We start from the raw sequence: 21,914 nt of genomic DNA, 5'->3' as shown, positions 1-21,914 counted from the left end.
GAAGGTCTCCCTCTACCCTCCACTGTGTGAAGGTCTACCTCTACCCTCCACTGTGTGAAGGTCTATCTCTACCCTCCACTGTGTGTAGGTCTCCCTCTACCCTCCACGGTGTGTAGGTCTACCTCTACCCTCCACTGTGTGAAGGTCTACCTCTACCCTCCACTGTGTGAAGGTCTATCTCTACCCTCCACTGTGTGTAGGTCTCCCTCTACCCTCCACGGTGTGTAGGTCTACCTCTACCCTCCACTGTGTGAAGGTCTCCCTCTACCCTCCACTGTGTGAAGGTCTACCTCTACCCTCCACTGTGTGAAGGTCTACCTCTACCATCCACGGTGTGTAGGTCTACCTCTACCCTCCACTGTGTGAAGGTCTACCTCTACCCTCCACTGTGTGAAGGTCTCCCTCTACCCTCCACTGTGTGAAGGTCTCCCTCTACCCTCCACTGTGTGAAGGTCTACCTCTACCCTCCACTGTGTGAAGGTCTCCCTCTACCCTCCACTGTGTGTAGGTCTACCTCTACCCTCCACTGTGTGAAGGTCTACCTCTACCCTCCACTGTGTGAAGGTCTATCTCTACCCTCCACTGTGTGAAGGTCTCCCTCTACCCTCCACTGTGTGAAGGTCTCCCTCTACCCTCCACTGTGTGTAGGTCTACCTCTACCCTCCACTGTGTGAAGGTCTACCTCTACCCTCCACTGTGTGAAGGTCTACCTCTACCCTCCACTGTGTGAAGGTCTATCTCTACCCTCCACTGTGTGAAGGTCTCCCTCTACCCTCCACTGTGTGAAGGTCTCCCTCTACCCTCCACTGTGTGAAGGTCTCCCTCTACCCTCCACTGTGTGAAGGTCTCCCTCTACCCTCCACGGTGTGTAGGTCTACCTCTACCCTCCACGGTGTGTAGGTCTACCTCTACCCTCCACTGTGTGTAGGTCTACCTCTACCCTCCACTGTGTGTAGGTCTCCCTCTACCCTCCACGGTGTGTAGGTCTCCCTCTACCCTCCACTGTGTGTAGGTCTCCCTCTACCCTCCACTGTGTGTAGGTCTCCCTCTACCCTCCACTGTGTGAAGGTCTACCTCTACCCTCCACTGTGTGTAGGTCTCCCTCTACCCTCCACTGTGTGAAGGTCTCCCTCTACCCTCCACTGTGTGAAGGTCTACCTCTACCCTCCACTGTGTGAAGGTCTCCCTCTACCCTCCACTGTGTGAAGGTCTCCCTCTACCCTCCACTGTGTGAAGGTCTACCTCTACCCTCCACTGTGTGAAGGTCTATCTCTACCCTCCACTGTGTGAAGGTCTACCTCTACCCTCCACTGTGTGAAGGTCTATCTCTACCCTCCACTGTGTGTAGGTCTCCCTCTACCCTCCACTGTGTGTAGGTCTCCCTCTACCCTCCACTGTGTGAAGGTCTATCTCTACCCTCCACTGTGTGAAGGTCTACCTCTACCCTCCACTGTGTGAAGGTCTATCTCTACCCTCCACTGTGTGTAGGTCTCCCTCTACCCTCCACTGTGTGAAGGTCTCCCTCTACCCTCCACTGTGTGAAGGTCTCCCTCTACCCTCCACTGTGTGAAGGTCTACCTCTACCCTCCACTGTGTGAAGGTCTATCTCTACCCTCCACTGTGTGTAGGTCTCCCTCTACCCTCCACGGTGTGTAGGTCTACCTCTACCCTCCACTGTGTGAAGGTCTACCTCTACCCTCCACTGTGTGAAGGTCTATCTCTACCCTCCACTGTGTGTAGGTCTCCCTCTACCCTCCACGGTGTGTAGGTCTACCTCTACCCTCCACTGTGTGAAGGTCTCCCTCTACCCTCCACTGTGTGAAGGTCTACCTCTACCCTCCACTGTGTGAAGGTCTACCTCTACCATCCACGGTGTGTAGGTCTACCTCTACCCTCCACTGTGTGAAGGTCTACCTCTACCCTCCACTGTGTGAAGGTCTCCCTCTACCCTCCACTGTGTGAAGGTCTCCCTCTACCCTCCACTGTGTGAAGGTCTACCTCTACCCTCCACTGTGTGAAGGTCTCCCTCTACCCTCCACTGTGTGTAGGTCTACCTCTACCCTCCACTGTGTGAAGGTCTACCTCTACCCTCCACTGTGTGAAGGTCTATCTCTACCCTCCACTGTGTGAAGGTCTCCCTCTACCCTCCACTGTGTGAAGGTCTCCCTCTACCCTCCACTGTGTGTAGGTCTACCTCTACCCTCCACTGTGTGAAGGTCTACCTCTACCCTCCACTGTGTGAAGGTCTACCTCTACCCTCCACTGTGTGAAGGTCTATCTCTACCCTCCACTGTGTGAAGGTCTCCCTCTACCCTCCACTGTGTGAAGGTCTCCCTCTACCCTCCACTGTGTGTAGGTCTACCTCTACCCTCCACTGTGTGAAGGTCTACCTCTACCCTCCACTGGGTCTAAGATGACTCACATTGTGTTCTGTATGGTCGTGCCTGGAAACTGTTCAACTGGATTATTTATTCATATATTTGAGGGATCCCATTTTCATCGCACTATTTCCTGTCTACGGGAAAATAATTTCACTGTAAGTTATTGTATTGCTATTTTTTTATATATAACATTCAATATTGTTGATTATTATTGTCTGTCTTTTAAAGACCATGCCCATCTTGTTGGGGGTAGTGTACCCATGCCCAGCTTGTAGGGGGTAGTGTACCCATGCCCAGCTTGTGGGCGGTAGTGTACCCATGCCCATCTTGTTGGGGGTAGTGTACCCATGCCCAGCTTGTAGGGGGTAGTGTACCCATGCCCAGCTTGTGGGCGGTAGTGTACCCATGCCCATCTTGTAGGGGGTAGTGTACCCATGCCGATCTTGTAGGTGGTAGTGTACCCATGCCCATCTTGTAGGTGGTAGTGTACCCATGCCGATCTTGTAGGTGGTAGTGTACCCATGCCCATCTTGTAGGTGGTAGTGTACCCATGCCGATCTTGTAGGTGGTAGTGTACCCATGCCCATCTTGTAGGTGGTAGTGTACCCATGCCCATCTTGTAGGTGGTAGTGTACCCATGCCCATCTTGTAGGTGGTAGTGTACCCATGCCCATCTTGTAGGTGGTAGTGTACCCATGCCCATCTTGTAGGTGGTAGTGTACCCATGCCCATCTTGTAGGTGGTAGTGTACCCATGCCCATCTTGTAGGTGGTAGTGTACCCATGCCCATCTTGTAGGTGGTAGTGTACCCATGCCCATCTTGTAGGTGGTAGTGTACCCATGCCCATCTTGTAGGTGGTAGTGTACCCATGCCCATCTTGTAGGGGGTAGTGTACCCATGCCCATCTTGTAGGGGGTAGTGTACCCATGCCCATCTTGTAGGGGGTAGTGTACCCATGCCCATCTTGTAGGGGGTAGTGTACCCATGCCCATCTTGTAGGTGGTAGTGTACCCATGCCCATCTTGTAGGTGGTAGTGTACCCATGCCCATCTTGTAGGTGGTAGTGTACCCATGCCCATCTTGTAGGTGGTAGTGTACCCATGCCCATCTTGTAGGGGGTAGTGTACCCATGCCCATCTTGTAGGGGGTAGTGTACCCATGCCCATCTTGTAGGTGGTAGTGTACCCATGCCCATCTTGTAGTTGGTAGTGTACCCATGCCCATCTTGTAGGTGGTAGTGTACCCATGCCCATCTTGTAGGTGGTAGTGTACCCATGCCCATCTTGTAGGGGGTAGTGTACCCATGCCCATCTTGTAGGGGTAGTGTACCCATGCCCATCTTGTAGGGGGTAGTGTACCCATGCCCATCTTGTAGGTGGTAGTGTACCCATGCCCATCTTGTAGGTGGTAGTGTACCCATGCCCATCTTGTAGGGGGTAGTGTACCCATGCCCATCTTGTAGGGGGTAGTGTACCCATGCCCATCTTGTAGGTGGTAGTGTACCCATGCCCATCTTGTAGTTGGTAGTGTACCCATGCCCATCTTGTAGGTGGTAGTGTACCCATGCCCATCTTGTAGGTGGTAGTGTACCCATGCCCATCTTGTGGGCGGTAGTGTACCCATGCCCATCTTGTAGGGGGTAGTGTACCCATGCCCAGCTTGTGGGCGGTAGTGTACCCATGCCCATCTTGTAGGTGGTAGTGTACCCATGCCCATCTTGTAGGTGGTAGTGTACCCATGCCCATCTTGTGGGCGGTAGTGTACCCATGCCCATCTTGTAGGGGGGTAGTGTACCCATGCCCATCTTGTAGGGGGTAGTGTACCCATGCCCATCTTGTAGGTGGTAGTGTACCCATGCCCAGCTTGTGGGCGGTAGTGTACCCATGCCCATCTTGTAGGTGGTAGTGTACCCATGCCCATCTTGTGGGCGGTAGTGTACCCATGCCCATCTTGTAGGGGGTAGTGTACCCATGCCCATCTTGTAGGGGGTAGTGTACCCATGCCCATCTTGTAGGGGGGTAGTGTACCCATGCCCATCTTGTGGGTGGCAGTGTACCCATGCCCATCTTGTAGGTGGTAGTGTACCCATGCCCATCCTGTGGGTGGTAGTGTACCCATGCCCATCTTGTAGGGGGTAGTGTACCCATGCCCATCCTGTGGGTGGTAGTGTACCCATGCCCATCCTGTGGGTGGTAGTGTACCCATGCCCATCTTGTAGGTGGTAGTGTACCCATGCCCATCTTGTAGCGGGTAGTGTACCCATGCCCATCTTGTAGGTGGTAGTGTACCCATGCCCATCCTGTGGGCGGTAGTGTACCCATGCCCATCCTGTGGGCGGTAGTGTACCCATGCCCATCTTGTAGGTGGTAGTGTACCCATGCCCATCTTGTGGGTGGTAGTGTATCCATGCCCATCTTGTAGGTGGTAGTGTACCCATGCCCATCTTGTAGGTTTTAGTGTACCCATGCCCATCCTGTGGGTGGTAGTGTACCCATGCCCATCCTGTAGGCGGTAGTGTACCCATGCCCATCTTGTAGGGGGTAGTGTACCCATGCCCAGCTTGTGGGTGGTAGTGTACCCATGCCCATTCTGTAGGCGGTAGTGTACCCATGCCCATCCTGTGGGTGGTAGTGTACCCATGCCCATCCTGTGGGCGGTAGTGTACCCATGCCCATCCTGTGGGCGGTAGTGTACCCATGCCCATCTTGTAGGTGGTAGTGTACCGTTCCCATCCTGTGGGCGGTAGTGTACCCATGCTCATCCTGTGGGCGGTAGTGTACCCATGCCCATCCTGTGGGTGGTAGTGTACCCATGCCCATCTTGTTGGTGGTAGTGTACCTATGCCCATCTTGTAGGGGGTAGTGTACCCATGCCCATCCTGTAGGGGGTAGTGTACCCATGCCCATCCTGTAGGTGGTTGTGTACCCATGCCCATCCTGTGGGCGGTAGTGTACCCATGCCCATCCTGTGGGTGGTAGAGTACCCATGCCCATCTTGTAGGGGGTAGTGTACCCATGCCCATCTTGTAGGTGGTAGTGTACCCATGCCCATCCTGTGGGTGGTAGTGTACCCATGCCCATCTTGTAGGGGGTAGTGTACCCATGCCCATCCTGTGGGTGGTAGTGTACCCATGCCCATCTTGTAGGGGGTAGTGTACCCATGCCCATCTTGTAGGTTGTAGTGTACCCATGCCCATCCTGTGGGTGGTAGTGTACCCATGCCCATCCTGTGGGTGGTAGTGTACCCATGCCCATCTTGTAGGGGGTAGTGTACCCATGCCCATCTTGTAGGTGGTAGTGTACCCATGCCCATCCTGTGGGCGGTAGTGTACCCATGCCCATCATGTAGAGGGTAGTGTACCCATGCCCATCTTGTAGGGGGTAGTGTACCCATGCCCATCTTGTAGGTTTTAGTGTACCCATGCCCATCCTGTAGGTGGTAGTGTACCCATGCCCATCTTGTGGGTGGTAGTGTACCCATGCCCATCTTGTGGGTGGTAGTGTACCCATGCCCATCTTGTATCGGGTAGTGTACCCATGCCCATCTTGTAGGTTTTAGTGTACCCATGCCCATCCTGTGGGTGGTAGTGTACCCATGCCCATCTTGTAGGGGGTAGTGTACCCATGCCCATCCTGTGGGCGGTAGTGTACCCATGCCCATCTTGTAGGGGGTAGTGTACCCATGCCCATCCTGTGGGCGGTAGTGTACCCATGCCCATCTTGTAGGGGGTAGTGTACCCATGCCCATCTTGTAGGTGGTAGTGTACCCATGCCCATCTTGTAGGGGGTAGTGTACCCATGCCCATCTTGTAGGTGGTAGTGTACCCATGCCCAGCTTGTGGGTGGTAGTGTACCCATGCCCATCTTGTAGGTTTTAGTGTACCCATGCCCATCCTGTGGGCGGTAGTGTACCCATGCCCATCCTGTGGGTGGTAGTGTACCCATGCCCATCCTGTGGGCGGTAGTGTACCCATGCCCATCCTGTGGGTGGTAGTGTACCTATGCCCATCCTGTAGGCGGTAGTGTACCCACGCCCATCCTGTGGGTGGTAGTGTACCCATGCCCATCTTGTAGGTGGTAGTGTACCCATGCCCATCTTGTAGAGGGTAGTGTACCCATGCCCATCTTATAGGTGGTAGTGTACCCATGCCCATCTTGTAGGGGGTAGTGTACCCATGCCCATCTTGTAGGGGGTAGTGTACCCATGCCCATCTTGTAGGTGGTAGTGTACCCATGCCCATCTTGTAGGGGGTAGTGTACCCATGCCCATCTTGTAGGGGGTAGTGTACCCATGCCCATCTTGTGGGTGGTAGTGTACCCATGCCCATCTTGTAGGGGGTAGTGTACCCATGCCCATCTAGTAGGGGGTAGTGTACCCATGCCCAGCTTGTGGGTGGTAGTGTACCCATGCCCAGCTTGTGGGCGGAAGAGTACCCATTCCCATCTTGTGGGCGGTAGTGTACCCATGCCCATCCTGTGGGCGGTAGTGTACCCATGCCCATCCTGTGGGCGGTAGTGTACCTATGCCCATCCTGTGGGCGGAAGAGTACCCATTCCCATCCTGTGGGCGGTAGTGTACCCATGCCCATCATGTGGGCGGAAGAGTACCCATTCCCATCATGTGGGCGGTAGAGTACCCATTCCCATCCTGTGGGCGGTAGAGTACCCATTCCCATCCTGTGGGCGGTAGTGTACCCATTCCCATCCTGTGGGCGGTAGTGTACCCATGCCCATCTTGAGAGCGGTGGTGGACCCATATCCATCCTGTGTGAGGTAGTACACCCATACCCACAGTGTGGCGGAAGTACACCCATACTCACAGTGTGTGAGGTAGTACAACCATACGAACAGTGTTGGAGCTAGTATACCCCATTCCCACAGTGTGGGAGCTAGTATACCCCATTCCCACAGTGTGGGTGGTAGTACACCCATATCGACAGTGTGGGAGGTAGGACACCCTTACCCACAGTGTGGGAATGGGTGTACTCCTCCCACAGTGTGTGTGGTCGTACACCCTATGCCCACATTGTGGGAGGCAGAACACCCCCATATCCACAGTGTGGGTGATAGTGCACCCCATACCCACAGTGTGAGAGGTAGTTCACCAATTCCCACAGTATTGGTGGAAGTACACTCCTTATCCACAGTGTGGATTGTAGTAAATTCCATACCTACAGTGTCGTAAGAAGTACACCCATTCCCCACAGTGTGGGAGGAGGTACACTCATACCCACAGTGTGGGAGGTAGTACATCCAAACCCACAGTATGGGAGGTAGGACACCCTTACCCCACAGTGAGGAAGGTGGTATACCCCATACCCACAGTGAGGAAGGTGGTATACCCCATACCCACAGTGAGGAAGGTGGTACACCCCATACCCACAGTGAGGAAGGTGGTACACCCCATACCCACAGTGAGGAAGGTGGTACACCCCATACCCACAGTGAGGAAGGTGGTACACCCCATACCCACAGTGAGGAAGGTGGTACACCCCATACCCACAGTGTGGAAGGTGGTACACCCCATACCCACAGTGAGGAAGGTGGTACACCCCATACCCACAGTGAGGAAGGTGGTATACCCCATACCCACAGTGAGGAAGATGGTACACCCCATACCCACAGTGAGGAAGGTGGTATACCCCATACCCACAGTGAGGAAGGTGGTACACCCCATACCCACAGTGAGGAAGGTGGTACACCCCATACCCACAGTGAGGAAGGTGGTACACCCCATACCCACAGTGAGGAAGGTGGTACACCCCATACCCACAGTGAGGAAGGTGGTATACCCCATACCCACAGTGAGGAAGGTGGTACACCCCATACCCACAGTGAGGAAGGTGGTACACCCCATACCCACAGTGTGGAAGGTGGTACACCCCATACCCACAGTGAGGAAGGTGGTACACCCCATACCCACAGTGTGGAAGGTGGTACACCCCATACCCACAGTGAGGAAGGTGGTACACCCCATACCCACAGTGTGGAAGGTGGTACACCCCATACCCACAGTGTGGAAGGTGGTACACCCCATACCCACAGTGTGGAAGGTGGTACACCCCATACCCACAGTGAGGAAGGTGGTATACCCCATACCCACAGTGAGGAAGGTGGTACACCCCATACCCACAGTGAGGAAGGTGGTACACCCCATACCCACAGTGTGGAAGGTGGTACACCCCATACCCACAGTGATGGAGGTAGTACACCCCATACCCACAATATGGGAGAGAAGTACACCCATACCCACAGTGTGGGAGATAGTACACACATACCCGCAGTGTGGGAGATAGTACACCCCATACCAACAGTGTTAATGGTAGTACACCCCATACCAAAATTGTGGGTGGTAGTACACCCTTACCAAAATTGTGGGTTGGTAGTACACCCCTTACCCACAGTGTGGTTGGTAGTACACCAATACCCATAGTGTGGGAGGTACTACACCTCATACCCACAGTGTCGGTAATAGTACACCCCCGTATCCACAGTGTGGGTGGTAGTACACCCACACCCACAGTGTGGGAGGTAGTACACCCCATTCCCAGAGGGAGGGTGGTAGTACACCCTATTCCCACATTGTGGGTGGTAGTGGAAAAGGCTTTCGAAGCACTTAGGAATCGAACCAGCAAAAGTAGATTTAATCCCAGTCCTACCGTTCTTGGGTATGACGTCAGCCCACCAGTGTGTTGTTGTTGTAACGCCTATTTTACTGTAGCTGGTCAGAACGCCAACCTTACCGTTGTTGTAATGTCTGTTCTACCGCTGGTGGTCAGAACGGAAACCTTACCGTTGTTGGTCAGAATGCAAACCTTTCCGTTGTTGTAACGCCTGTTCTTCCGTTGTTGGCCAGAACGGAAGCCTTACCGGTGTTGTTACGCCTATTCTACCGTTGCTGATCAGAACGAAAGCCCTCCCGTGGTTGTAACGGCTGTTCTATTGTTGCTGATCAGAACGGTAGCCGTACCATTATTGTAACGCTTGTTCTACCGTTGCTGGTCAGAACGGAAGCCTTCCCGTGGTTGTAACGCCTGTTCTACCGTTGCTAATCAGAACGGAAGCCGTACCGTTATTGTAACGCCTGTTCTACCGTTGCTGATCAGAACGGAAGCCGTACCGTTATTGTAACGCCTCTTCTACCGTTGCTGATCAGAACGGAAGCCGTACCGTTATTGTAACGCCTCTTCTACCGTTGCTGGTCAGAACAGAAGGTCTGGACCTCAGACTTTGATAAATATTGAGTCCACTTGACCTTAAAGTTTGTTATGTTATGATGTATTAACTCCTTATAATGACTGTTATAGTATCAAGAGAACATTACCAGCTTATGTTCAGTAGTAAAGCTTGTTCGTCGCAGATTTTTTTGTACTCTTGCCTAAAAATCTTTATGACTTAACAAGAAAGTTTTTGTTAAATGTCAGTCTTCCTTGAGCCACCGAGCAGTGCGGACCTACCCGCCGGCGCCGCCGTCTTCCCTCAAACTAGTTTTCCTCCGTTGCTCACCACAATCGGTTTTTAAGATGGCTAGTACATCTAGCTGCTTGCTGAGAAGCCACTTCACATCTTCACCCACCCATGCTGGGTACTGAGATGGATAATCGGTCAACAGAAGAACTGGCTACTCCCTACGGCAATATTCACATAGACTCAAACTCAGAAAACAGTCAGTCAGTAGAGGAGAGTAATTTCAAGAAGTGCTAAACAGGGGACAGAAGAAACGGAGAAGACAGGATGTAAGGTGCAGTGTGGATACAGTGATAGTGTACCTAAAGGGAACGACAAGAGAATGAAGAACGGCGCTGAGACTGATCAAATCAGTGTCAACGAAAGGATAGAACGATGTTAGGAAGGTGAGGGTCAGCGGAGGTGGAGGTTTCTCCTCCCTGCCTCATGCACACTATCTTACCACCACAAGCTGCTGTGGACAGTCAAACTTGGAAGAGAACACCGTAAGTTCGAGCCCCTGCTGAAGGAAGGTGTGAACAGACCTTACTTAACGGTAGGTTCTATGGAGGCAGTTGTGTTTCTTACCCAGCAAGGATATGATGGAATTGTTATGCAAATACCGGAGGAGAAGCTGACGAAGGTAATTATCTACAAATACCCTCAGATTCTAGACCCCGAATTCATCCTCGTCGACCAACGATTTGTGTGGGCCAAGCGTCACCTTATTAAAGGTGAAGCTAAGAATCAGGTGGTGGCTCTAGTGAGAGGTGAAGTTCCCGAGAGAGTGTTCATCACCGGGGCGGGCTACAGGCATGTAGCAAAGTATGTGGAAGAGCCCATAATATACTTGAAATGCTGCAGATGGGGGCATAAATCCTGGAGCTGTCAACATGATCCACGATGTCGTTTCTGCGGAAAGTCTCCCCTCTCCAATGTGTGTAGAAACAGACTTAAGCTGGGTGAGAAAATAGTTCCCAGATGCTGCTACTCTGCAACTATGGAGGTATTCACAACGCCAGCTCGGCTGTGTGTAGCAAGTGGCCGAGTAGGGATGTTCCCGGCCGGTGAATGTTACAGAGCAAGCAAGAGCTCTTATCCAGACACCGGGAGCACAGCAAAACAGTCTGCCCCAAACAGTGCCAGTGAACCGGACGAATGCGTGGGTAAAGGAGTCACCTTTACTTAGGCAGGCTCCAGCAACAAGCAGCCACGCCACCACTCAGGACTCCGGCAGTGACAGTGTAACGGTGAGTGAAGTGATTACTGGGGCTCAGAAAGAGGACCATAATGGTATGGTCAAGGAGGTGTGAGCTGAACTAAGAAAAGTTGAGGAGTTCCTCCGAAATCTTGGGCAGAGAATCGAGTCCATCGAGGCGAAATTAAACGTTCAGGTGAAGGTCAAGGAAAGTCACAAAACAGTGAAGGAAAGTCAGGAAATAGTGGTTGAGGGCAATAATGAAACAATGAGAGATGAAATGAAGGAGAGTGAAGTGTGTGTAAATGATGGTAGTCGTAGTGAAAGGAAGAACTCTATAATTACACATAAAATGAAGGAATCATTTGGGCCAATAATGGACGTCACTGGACTGAAAAAATCTCTTGAGAAACGCAATGCTGCTTATTCCGGTGAAGTTGGGAGGAGGTGGGAGATGTTATACAAGGTATGGCTATCATTTAATGAACTTATTGGGGATGACTTAGAAAGTGAATTGTTTAATATTGGATCACCCTAGACTGAAAATGCTGTCATGGAATGTTAATGGTTTAAGAAATCGGGTTACAGATGTTCATTGTTATGTGATGGGAAATGATATTGATGTTGTAGCTCTCCAGGAGACAGGGGATAGGAATGAAGGCTTATTGAATTTAAATGGCTATAAAGGGTTTAACCTCTTCGCCGCAAATAACATCAGAGGCACGTCAATTTATGTTTAGAACTCCATACCAGCAGAGTTAGTAGAACCGCCGTCAAAAACGCAAGGTATAGAGAGTGTCTGTGTTAAATTATCATTAAGGGAAGGGGAATTTATTGTAGTTAATTTGTATGTATCCAGGAACTGCTTCGACGTTCACTAATCATTTATACTAATCCTTCACTGGTCATTGGGGACCTTAATGCTCGGCACACAAGCCTTGGGACAGTGGGTAGTATTAATGCTAATGGGGTCAAGTGGTTACAGTTTCTACAAGATCATCCAGATACCTGTCTCTTGGGAAACAATGAACCAACTCACATCAGGGGAGGACGGCTTGACTATGCCTGCATTTTAAACTCTCAGGGGATTATGGGGGGGCTCGGGTTGTTCGGGAACTACTTAGTGACCACTTTGCCTTGAACGTTGAATTACCACTGGGGAAAAAACAAATCCACTATAAAAGGAAAAGACTAAATATTAATAAAGATATGAAAAAATTTTTTATTCAAAGTATGGGAGAATGGTATCAACAATACACGCCGTTCTGCGTGGATAATTTTTACGAGGACATGGTCGAGAATATAAAAAAATTAGTACAGAGGGAAAATAACGGGGGCAGGGGTAGCAAGACGCATGGACCTAAGAAATTTAAGTATTCCAATGATCAGCAAGTGATGGGGTGGGAGAGAATGCTATGGAGTGCACATAAAGAATGGTTAAAAAATGGAATGAGGGATGAAGAGAAAAATACAATGTTGGAAGTGGCTAGGGAATGCAGTCAGGAAAGGAAGGAGGCGCGAGACAGATACTAGCAAGACTTTGCTCAGTCCATTAGTAATACTAAAAACCTTAACGAATTATGGAGAGCTGTAAATAAAATCAGGGGGTTGTAAGACCAAATTCATTGCTCACTCAGATCCAGGAAAGGTTGCTAATGAGTTAATAGATAAATGGGCTAGTGCTGCGCGTATGGAGTCCTTACCTGCAGACACGAGAGTCACCATTGAGTCATGGGAAAATATTAGAAATGGAGTAACTTTATATGCTTTAAATACAAGATCTGTAACATGCACTGAGATAACTCACTTGATGCTATAAAAAGTGGCAGCTCTACTGCTCCGGGGGAGTTGTTGTTGCTGTTATTGTTAAAGATTTGCTACCTGGAAGAAAGTTCCAAGTAGCACGGGCTATGGTGAGTCCGTGTGCTCCGGGAAAAGATGGAGTAACGTATGACATTCTTAACTATTTAGCCGGTATGAAACCTAGTCCCTTACTTGATTTGTTTAACATGAGTTATAGGAAGGGAAAGTTACCAAGAAAATGGAAGGAGGCTTTCATCATTCCTATACTTAAGTCAAACGGAGGCTACAGGCCTGTCTTCTTAACATCCTGCTTTTGTAAAATGATGGAAAGGATTTTGTTAAATAGGCTACTCTACCTTGTAGGTGATAACATGTCCAGTAATCTCTTTCGTTTTATCAAAGGCAAAAGTACTGCGGACTGTCTCTTAAAGTGTTTGTCTAATGTGGATGACAATTGTAGAGTTTTTGTTGATCTACAAGGAGCATTTGATAAAGCCAATGGGGAAGTAATCTTATACGAATTAGCTAATCTGGGAATAACAGGAAGATTGCTACACTGGATAAGGGATTATCTACAAGGCAGAAAAGGTCAGGTGTATTACCAGGGATACATGTCTGAGGAACGGAGGTTTCAGTTAGGTACCCCACAAGGGGGAGTATTAAGTCCCACCTTATTCAATGTATTAATGAACAGATTAGCATCAGAGACGTATCCTCCAGGGGTCACGACGATCATATATGCTGATGACATTCTTATACAAGGCACTTCTGGGAACAAAATTCAAACTGATCTTAACATACTTGGTACAACCTGTCACAAGTTAGGCTTAGTTATAAATGCAGATAAAACCAAATATGAGACAAAAACCAAATAGACAAAACCTCTTTTATCAGCTGATCCTTGAGCTCTCGGCTACCAACAAATGATGTAGCATTACCCGAAGGCAGCTAAGTACACAGTGACCTAAATGTGATTGAAAAAACCAACACGACCAACCCGTAATTCTCTCATTTCGACCTCACTAGTGTTGCTCCCTGGAGCTAAGAAGCTGTACCCGACGTTCACAGCTGCCTATCAACGAGTCTTCCCTATTTGTTCCTGCCTACATTTATCCTGCTATCATGCAAAGTAAGACCAGTAAGACCCTTAGGAAAGATAGCACACCTAACAAGAATAACCCTACTAGCCAGGCTAACAACATGATTAGTTCAGCTATCTCCCCCTCGGTAGCCGCCGTGGGGGTACCGACTCTCCCCCCGTCAACAATAACAAACAATCTCAGCTGGGCACAGCGCCGTCTCTGACACGGGCCATGCAACAATTAGGTAGCCATATGGACCAACTTAAACGAGCTGCTGCCCCTTTTTCTGACTTCAAGCGCCTTGCTGATAACCCTTGGCTCAAGTTATTAACTCAAGTACATGAAGATCAAATGACAGTAATCAAAGAGCAGTCGGCCTTAATAATGAACCTGCAAGGCTCATTATTATCTTTGCAGAATGAAGTTGTAGACTTACACAAGAACAATAAAGATCTATCTACCAAAGTCGTCCACCTCGAACAAGAATTAAGCCTTCTCAAGAACACAGTTACTAACTTTAATCCAGATGCAACCACTAAAAAACAGGAAGAAATATTGCAACAGTTTGAGAACCATCTGAACAACCTACAACAACAACACACTGTTACCCAAGACGAGACAGACCAACATAAACTACTTGAGTCTGTAATTATCTCTTCACGTGATTTTCCCCAAGAAACTGATGGTGAAGACTGTGCTGCCATCGTGATCAAAGTATTGCAGGATAAGTTAAGTTATCCGATCCAAAAAAATTACATCAAAGCAGCTTATAGAGTGGGTACCAAATCATCTGGTACTAATAACAGGCGAATTCGTTTAAAATTAGATAGCTGCTCCCGCAAGACTGATCTTATCTCATCTGCAGTTGCTAGTAAATCCACTGTTTATGTGAATGAATGTCTGACCAGGTCCAGGCAAAATCTCTTTTTTAAACTGCGTGGCTTCTGCAAAAATTCCCCTACAATTAAACACTGTTTTGTGCGAGATGGTAAAATTATAGCTACGAGGACTGACACTGGAAAAACCTATTCAATAACCACAGAAGCTCACCTTAATTCTTTCCTCAATGACTGTGGGATATCTGCTGTATAGCCAGAATTCAAATTATAATCTCATTTAACTACCTTTGTGTACTTTAGCTCTGCCTTTCCCTTCAAAAGGTTTTAACTTTAGTTAAAAAAAAAAGAATAATATTGTTATCTTTATTATTGTCTTTTTTTCTTTTTACTCCCATGTTCCATAGTACACTGGCTTTGCCGGTGTCCTCTAGTATTAACTTCATTATCCAGTGTTCCTGAGTGTATCTCTATTTAAACTACCTCAGTTTGTTTTAGTGTAACTTTAGTATTCAACTATAGTGTACTATAATAGTATAGTAAGCAAGCTTTTCATTTTATAGATTTCGTAATTGCTTTTTGACTTTTTTGGTCATCTATTGTTATTAATTATTCTAGTTAATTTTTTACATTCCTAGTTTCCATTAAGTTTTTTTTTCTTTTTACTTAAAATTACCATTAAGTTTATTTTACTTTAGAATTTTTAATCTACTTTTTTCTTTGTTTTCTATTTTGTAATTTGCCATTCTTGCCTTGTTTTCCTGCAAACAGCCTTTTTATGCAGACAAGTATAGACCCAGAACTAAACCTCTTATCCACTATCTATGACAATCATCACTTCAATGATCAAAATTGCAGATATTTTACAGCACATGATGTAAACAATGTATTAACAGATAATCACAATATCTCTGTAATCAACTTGAACGTTAGATCCCTAGGTAAACACTTCGATGATGTTAGTGCCTTGATTGAAACTATTGACAACAAATTCTCTTTTATTATACTTACTGAAACGTGGTTGAAAGAGGATACTACTCAACTCTTTAACATGCCTAACTACTCGGCAATTCACAACTGTCGTCAAATGCAGAGAGGTGGTGGCACTGCTCTTTACTACCACCAAGAACTAACATGCTTAAAAATAATTAGAACTAGAGACTGCTGTGGGGAGTATATCTTCGCCAGTTTCAGAGTCAAGGGTGCCGAGTCTGTCCAGTCTGTGGGTGCAGTCTATAAAATTCCTAACACTGATGTGTCTGAATTCAACTCAAACCTTAGAAATCTAATACTAGATAACAGATTGAACAAAAACCATCTAATTATCGCAGGGGACTTTAACATTGACCTCTGCGAGCCTGAACACCCTACTGCTGTTAGCTTCCTCAACTGTATGAATTCCTGCTTCCTCATACCCTTAATCATTAGACCAACTAGAATCACTGATAGTACTGCTACGACTCTAGATCACATCTGGACCAACATAACCTCTCCGCTTACTTCAGGTATAATCACCGATAGCACTACAGACCATTACCCCACATTTCTCTTAACTAACATTAGCAAACCACCTCTAGAGACAAGGGAGTTAAGCTTTAGGCTGCACAATGAAATTGCTATAAACAATTTTATAACTGCTGCTGATAATGTCAACTGGGAGTCCGAGTTAGGTAACTTAGGGGACATCAACCTAGCAGTGCAATCTTTTCTACAAACAACTCTTAGCCTTTATAACACCCACTGTCCTATGCTTACAAAACAAGTCACAAGCAAAAGGCTTAACAATCCTTGGCTTACAAAGGGAATACTTAAATCCATTAACAAAAAACACGACCTTGAGAAGAAGTATAGACTAGGAACAGTCTCCAAAGAATTCTCAAAGAATTACTCGTTATTGCTATCTAAAATAATTAGACGAGCCAAAACTAAATACTATGAGGATAAATTTATCCAAATAAAGAGCAACATTAAAAAAAACTTGGAGCACAATTTCACAAATATTGGGATCAAAGAAGATTTTAAATAACAAACCAACACTCCTTTCCAATAACGTTGGTCAGCTTTCAGCCTCTGATTCTGCTATTGAGTTCAATAGGTTCTTCTCTTCCAATGGGTCATCCCTTGCAAATGATATTCCATCTTCCTGTACTGATGTTAAGGACTATCTTACAGGTAACTATCCACAGTCTCTGTACCTAAAGCCTACTAATTCCACTGATGTCAATGAGATAATCCTTTCCCTTAAAACCAAGTCTAGTGCCCTCGAGGAGATACCAACTTTAATTTACAAAAAAGCCTCCAGATCTCTAGCCCCTGCTATTGCATTGCTCTTCAACAAGTCACTTGAACTCCAAACCTTTCCTGACATTCTATGACGATTATTCTTGGATGTCAAAGAAATGCAATGATTAAAATAATGAGAATGGAATTAAATTTACAGAGTGTGTATGATAGAGTCTGTGACATTAACACTAGAGTATCTATTCGTTTCATGCGGAGAAAAGGAGGGGATAAGCTGTTTGAGAGCATTCAGACCTGCTTGAGTGACGTACACACTTCCAGGAAACTGAGGGAGACACGCTACACGAGGGGATTAGCTCATGACCTCAGGGAATACGATGTACTTGACTGCTGTAAACCCTCTCGACAGTGTAATAGGTCTGCTCCCTGAAAGTACAGAAAACAGACGTCGAAATTGTACCCCTCAAGGTGAAAAAGATTCATCATGAACCGGGACAATTACGGCATTTGTATGGAAGCATGATATCTCGGTTACCAAGAGGTAACAGGTTACATGTATATTGTGACGGGTTGGTGGCGGAGGATGGCAGGGCAGGGTGTGGTGTCTTAATAAGGGAATATACTAAGATTGGAACTGTGGACAGGAAAATTGAACTCCGACTTAGTAATTATATATCATCCACACGAGCTGAACTGCAGGCCATTCTGGCGTGTTTGGAGGAAGTGTGTCATGACGACAAAGATGTTTTTGTATTTGTCGATAGCCGAGGAGCACTGGAGTCCTTAAACAGTCGAAACCCAGTCTTCATGTCTATAGTGGAGGACTGTAAGAGAAGAATAACTGAGATACAGCTGAAAGGTCGCAATGTGAAATTCATGTGGATTCCATCTCATGTTGGAATAGTGCTCAACGAGGTGGCGGATGACTTGGCCAAACGTGCCACATCAAAACCACAAGTTGACATCTAATGTGAATTCACAATGAGACAAATAAGAAGCAAAATCAGAAATATTCAGGAACAGGCAGAAGTGGAGAGGAGAGGTATAATGTATGAGAGAAGCCAAACCATGCAACACTACATGTATGTGAGTCAAAACACCCATTTCACTTATGGTAAAAGGAGAAATGCTTGGAGTGACTCTGTGTACATGCGGTTCGGCCTTGGGTACAAATATTACTGGGAATATGGGATAGATGTTCATGATAATGACACGAAGTGTAAACTATGTGGTATGTTAAGGTCTCGCACCCTTGCCCATTATGTTCTTTCCCATTATATAAAACGCTGAACTGTAATGTCAGTCCTGACCTTAAAAGCTTCCTAGAAGGTTGTAACAGATCCCATGAGCACCACACCAGAAACAAATACCTATTTGATATTCCAAGAGTACGACTTAGTCAAACTAGAAATGCTTTACAAATCAAGGGGCCTCGAATGTGGAATGACCTTCCCAATTATGTTAAAGATTGTACCTCTCCCAATCAGTTTAAGATAAAAACTAAGTACTACCTAATTAACTCAATGTAACCTACATCACCCCCAAAATGTCAATCCATGTTTTCTATTTTAAACAATGCTGTTTTGTTGACCAAATTGTATTTTTGTTTTTTTCTGCCATGTTCCCCCCCCCTTTTTTTCCATTCTTTTCTTATTTTTTCTCAACACAATTTATACTTTAATCTCAATTAGTATTAAGATTTAGTCTTAGTGTTTTTCCTGCCCGAAACGCTTTGCGTAATAGTGGCTTTAGGCATTGTATGTACTAACTCTATCTATAAATCCATCAACTTTTGTATCTTACCTTGTATGTATGTACCTTACCTGAATAAAAATGTATTATTTATATTTATATTCTTGATTGTCCGTTGATTAATGTATATAGAAACACTGAGATAAGGATTGTTCCTGAACAAATAGCCTGGATGTGTCACAACGGAAAGGTTGATAATATTCTGGAGAGATATAAGAATTTTGCGCCAAGATTGTAATCTTTTGTTGAATTATCTGCAGGTCTCTTGCATATTGTCTATACAGTATTCTTATGTCATAAAATTATTTGTGTGTACGTCTGATACCATACTACTTGTGTAAAGGAGGAAATTTATATGTTTATCTCTCAGAATGTTCAACAAAATTTTTATTGTTTGTGATGTGTGTCTATGTGTGTATGAACACGATGTACTGAACGGGGTGAGCATAGCTTGAGCTACCTCATCCCTGTGTGTGTATTTTACCTTAACAAACTTATTTGAATTTCAATTTCAATTGTTAAATATAAATATTAGTGTTCTAACTTTGGATCTGGTCGTAGATCCACTGTGTGAACCCGGCAACAGGCCAGCTGGTGCGGTGGGTGGAGGTTCCAGCTGCGAACGTGACCTCTGTGTGCTGGGGTGGTCCGAACCTCGACCAGCTGTATGTCACCTCCACGCAGAAACGTCTTACCAAGGAACAGCTGGTCCAGCAACCTCATTCTGGAGCTGTCTTCAGGTACGTGTCCTATATAGACAGCACTGTGTGTGTGTGTGAGTGTACTCACCTATTTGTGCTTGCGGGGGTTGAGCTTTGGCTCTTTGGTCCCGCCTCTCAACTGTCAATCAACTGGTGTACAGATTCCTAAGCCTACTGGGATCTATCATATCTACATTTGAAACTGTGTATGGAGTCAGCCTCCACCACATCACTGCCTAATGCATTCCATCCGTTAACTACTCTGACACTGAAAAAGTTCTTTCTAACGTCCCTGTGGCTCATGTGGGTACTCAGTTTCCACCTGTGTTCCCTTGTTTGCGTACCCCCAGTGTTGAATTGTTTATCCTTGTTTACCCGGTCGATTCCCCTGAGGATTTTGTAGGTTATGATCATGTCTCCCTTTACTCTTCTGTCTTCCAGTGTCGTAAGGTGCATTTCCCGCAGCCTTTCCTCGTAACCCATGCCTCTTAGTTCTGAGACTAGTCTAGTGGCATACCTTTTTTCAGCTTTGTCTTGTGCTTGAAAATGTATGGGCTCCATGCTGGGCCCGCATACTCCAGGATTGGTCTTACATATGTGGTGTACAAGATTCTGAATGATTCTTTATACAGGTCCCTGAAGGCTGTTCTGATGTTAGCCAGCCTCGCATATGCCACAGACGTTATACTTTTTATGTGGGCTTCAGGAGACTGGTTTGGTGTGATATGAACTCCTAGATCTTTCTCTCTGTTCGTTTCATTAAGTACTTCATCTCCTATTCTGTATCCTGTGTCTGGCCTCCTGTTTCCACTGCCTAGTTTCATTACTTTGCATTTAATCGGGTTGAACTTCAACAGTCATTTGTTGGACCATTCACTCAGTCTGTCTAGGTCATCTTGTAGCCTCCTACTATCATCCTCTGTTTCAATCCTCCTCATAATTTTTGCATTATCAGCAAACATTGAGAGAAACGAGTCTATTCCCTCTGGGAGATCATTTACAAATATCAGAAATAGTATAGGTCCAAGGACTGACCCCTGCGGGACTCCACTTGTAATGTCTCGCCAATCTGAGACCTCACCCCTCACACTGACTCGTTGTCTCCTGTTGCTTAGGTACTCCTTTATCCAATGAGTACCTTCTCTTTCACTCCAGCCTGCATCTCCAGCTTTTTCACTAGTTTCTTGTGTGGTACTGTATCAAAGGCTTTCCAGCAGTCCAAAAATATACAGTCTGCCCACCCTTCCCTTTCTTGCCTGATTTTTGTTGCCTGGTCGTAGAATTCAAGTAACCCTTTGAGGCAGGACTTGCCATCCCTGAACCCATGTTGATGCTGTGTTATGAAGTTCTTTCACTCTAGATGCTCCACTAGCTTTCTTCGCACAATCTTCTCCATCAACTTGCATGGTATGCAGGTTAGGGACACTGGCCTCTAGTTCAGTGCCTCCTGTCTATCTCCTTTCTTGTATATCGGGACTACATTAGCTGCTTTCTAAATTTCTGGCAGTTCCCCTGTTGCCAGTGATGTGTGACACTATGGAGAGTGGCAGGCATAGTTCTTCTGCTCCTTCCTTTAGTATCCAAGGGGAGATTCCACCTGGGCCTATAGACTTTGTCACATCCAACTCTAGTAAACACTTCCTTACTTCCCCGCTGGTAATCTCAAACTCTTCCAGTGGTTTCTGGTTAACTATTTCCTCTCTTATCTCTGGAATTTCTCCTTGCTCTAAGGTGAAGACTTACTGGAATTTCTTATTCAGTTCCTCACACACACTTCCTTGTCGTTTGTAGTGAATTCTTCTGCCCCTATCCTTAATTTCATAACCTGTTCCTTTACTGTTGTTTTTCTCCTGATGTGGCTGTGCAGCAATTTAGGCTGAATCTTTGCCTTGCCTGTGATGTCATTTTCGTATTGTCTTTCTGCCTCTCTTCTCATCCTGACATATTCATTCCTGGCATTCTGGTATCTTTCTCTGCTCTCAAGTGTCCTGTTATTTCTATAGTTTCTCCATGCCCTTTTACTTTGCTGCTTAGCTAGCCTACATCTCAGATTAAACCATGGGTTTCTCATCTTCATTTCACTGTTTTCCTTTTGGACTGGGACAAACTTGTTTGCTGCGTCCTTGCACTTCTGCGTGATGTAGTACATCATGTCTTGGGCCGTCTTTCTCCTGAGCGCTGTTTCCCATGCTATATCTGTTAGGAATTTTCTTATCCCCTCATAGTTTCCCTTTCGGTATGCTAACCTTTTGGTTTCGGTATCCCTCCTCGAGTTCAATAACCCTTCTTCAGTCAAGTACTCAAACACCAGTACACTATGGTCGCTCATTCCTACTGGGTCCTCTAAACCGATTTCTCTTATGTCGGAGTCGTTCAGAGTGAAGACTAGGTCGAGTCTCGCTGGTTCGTCATTTGCTCTCAACCTTGTGGGTTCTCTGACATGCTGGGTTAGAAAGTTTCTAGTCACCACCTCC

The 21,914-nt window shown here is 46.7% G+C and overlaps 1 protein-coding gene across 1 annotated transcript in view; it reads left to right on the top strand.

The window, feature by feature from the left end:
• LOC123752442 (regucalcin-like) overlaps positions 1 to 21,914 on the top strand; it is a 124,006-nt gene that overhangs the window by 77,405 nt on the left and 24,687 nt on the right. The window contains exon 7 of the mRNA XM_069335011.1: positions 19,301 to 19,479. Within this exon, the coding sequence (XP_069191112.1) occupies positions 19,301 to 19,479 (179 nt within the window). The remainder of the gene's footprint in view (positions 1 to 19,300; positions 19,480 to 21,914) is intronic.

This window comes from Procambarus clarkii, chromosome 32 (genome assembly GCF_040958095.1).
Source record: "Procambarus clarkii isolate CNS0578487 chromosome 32, FALCON_Pclarkii_2.0, whole genome shotgun sequence".
NCBI classification, from domain to species: Eukaryota; Metazoa; Arthropoda; class Malacostraca; order Decapoda; family Cambaridae; genus Procambarus; species Procambarus clarkii.
This window is presented reverse-complemented; position numbering and strand designations above follow the sequence as displayed.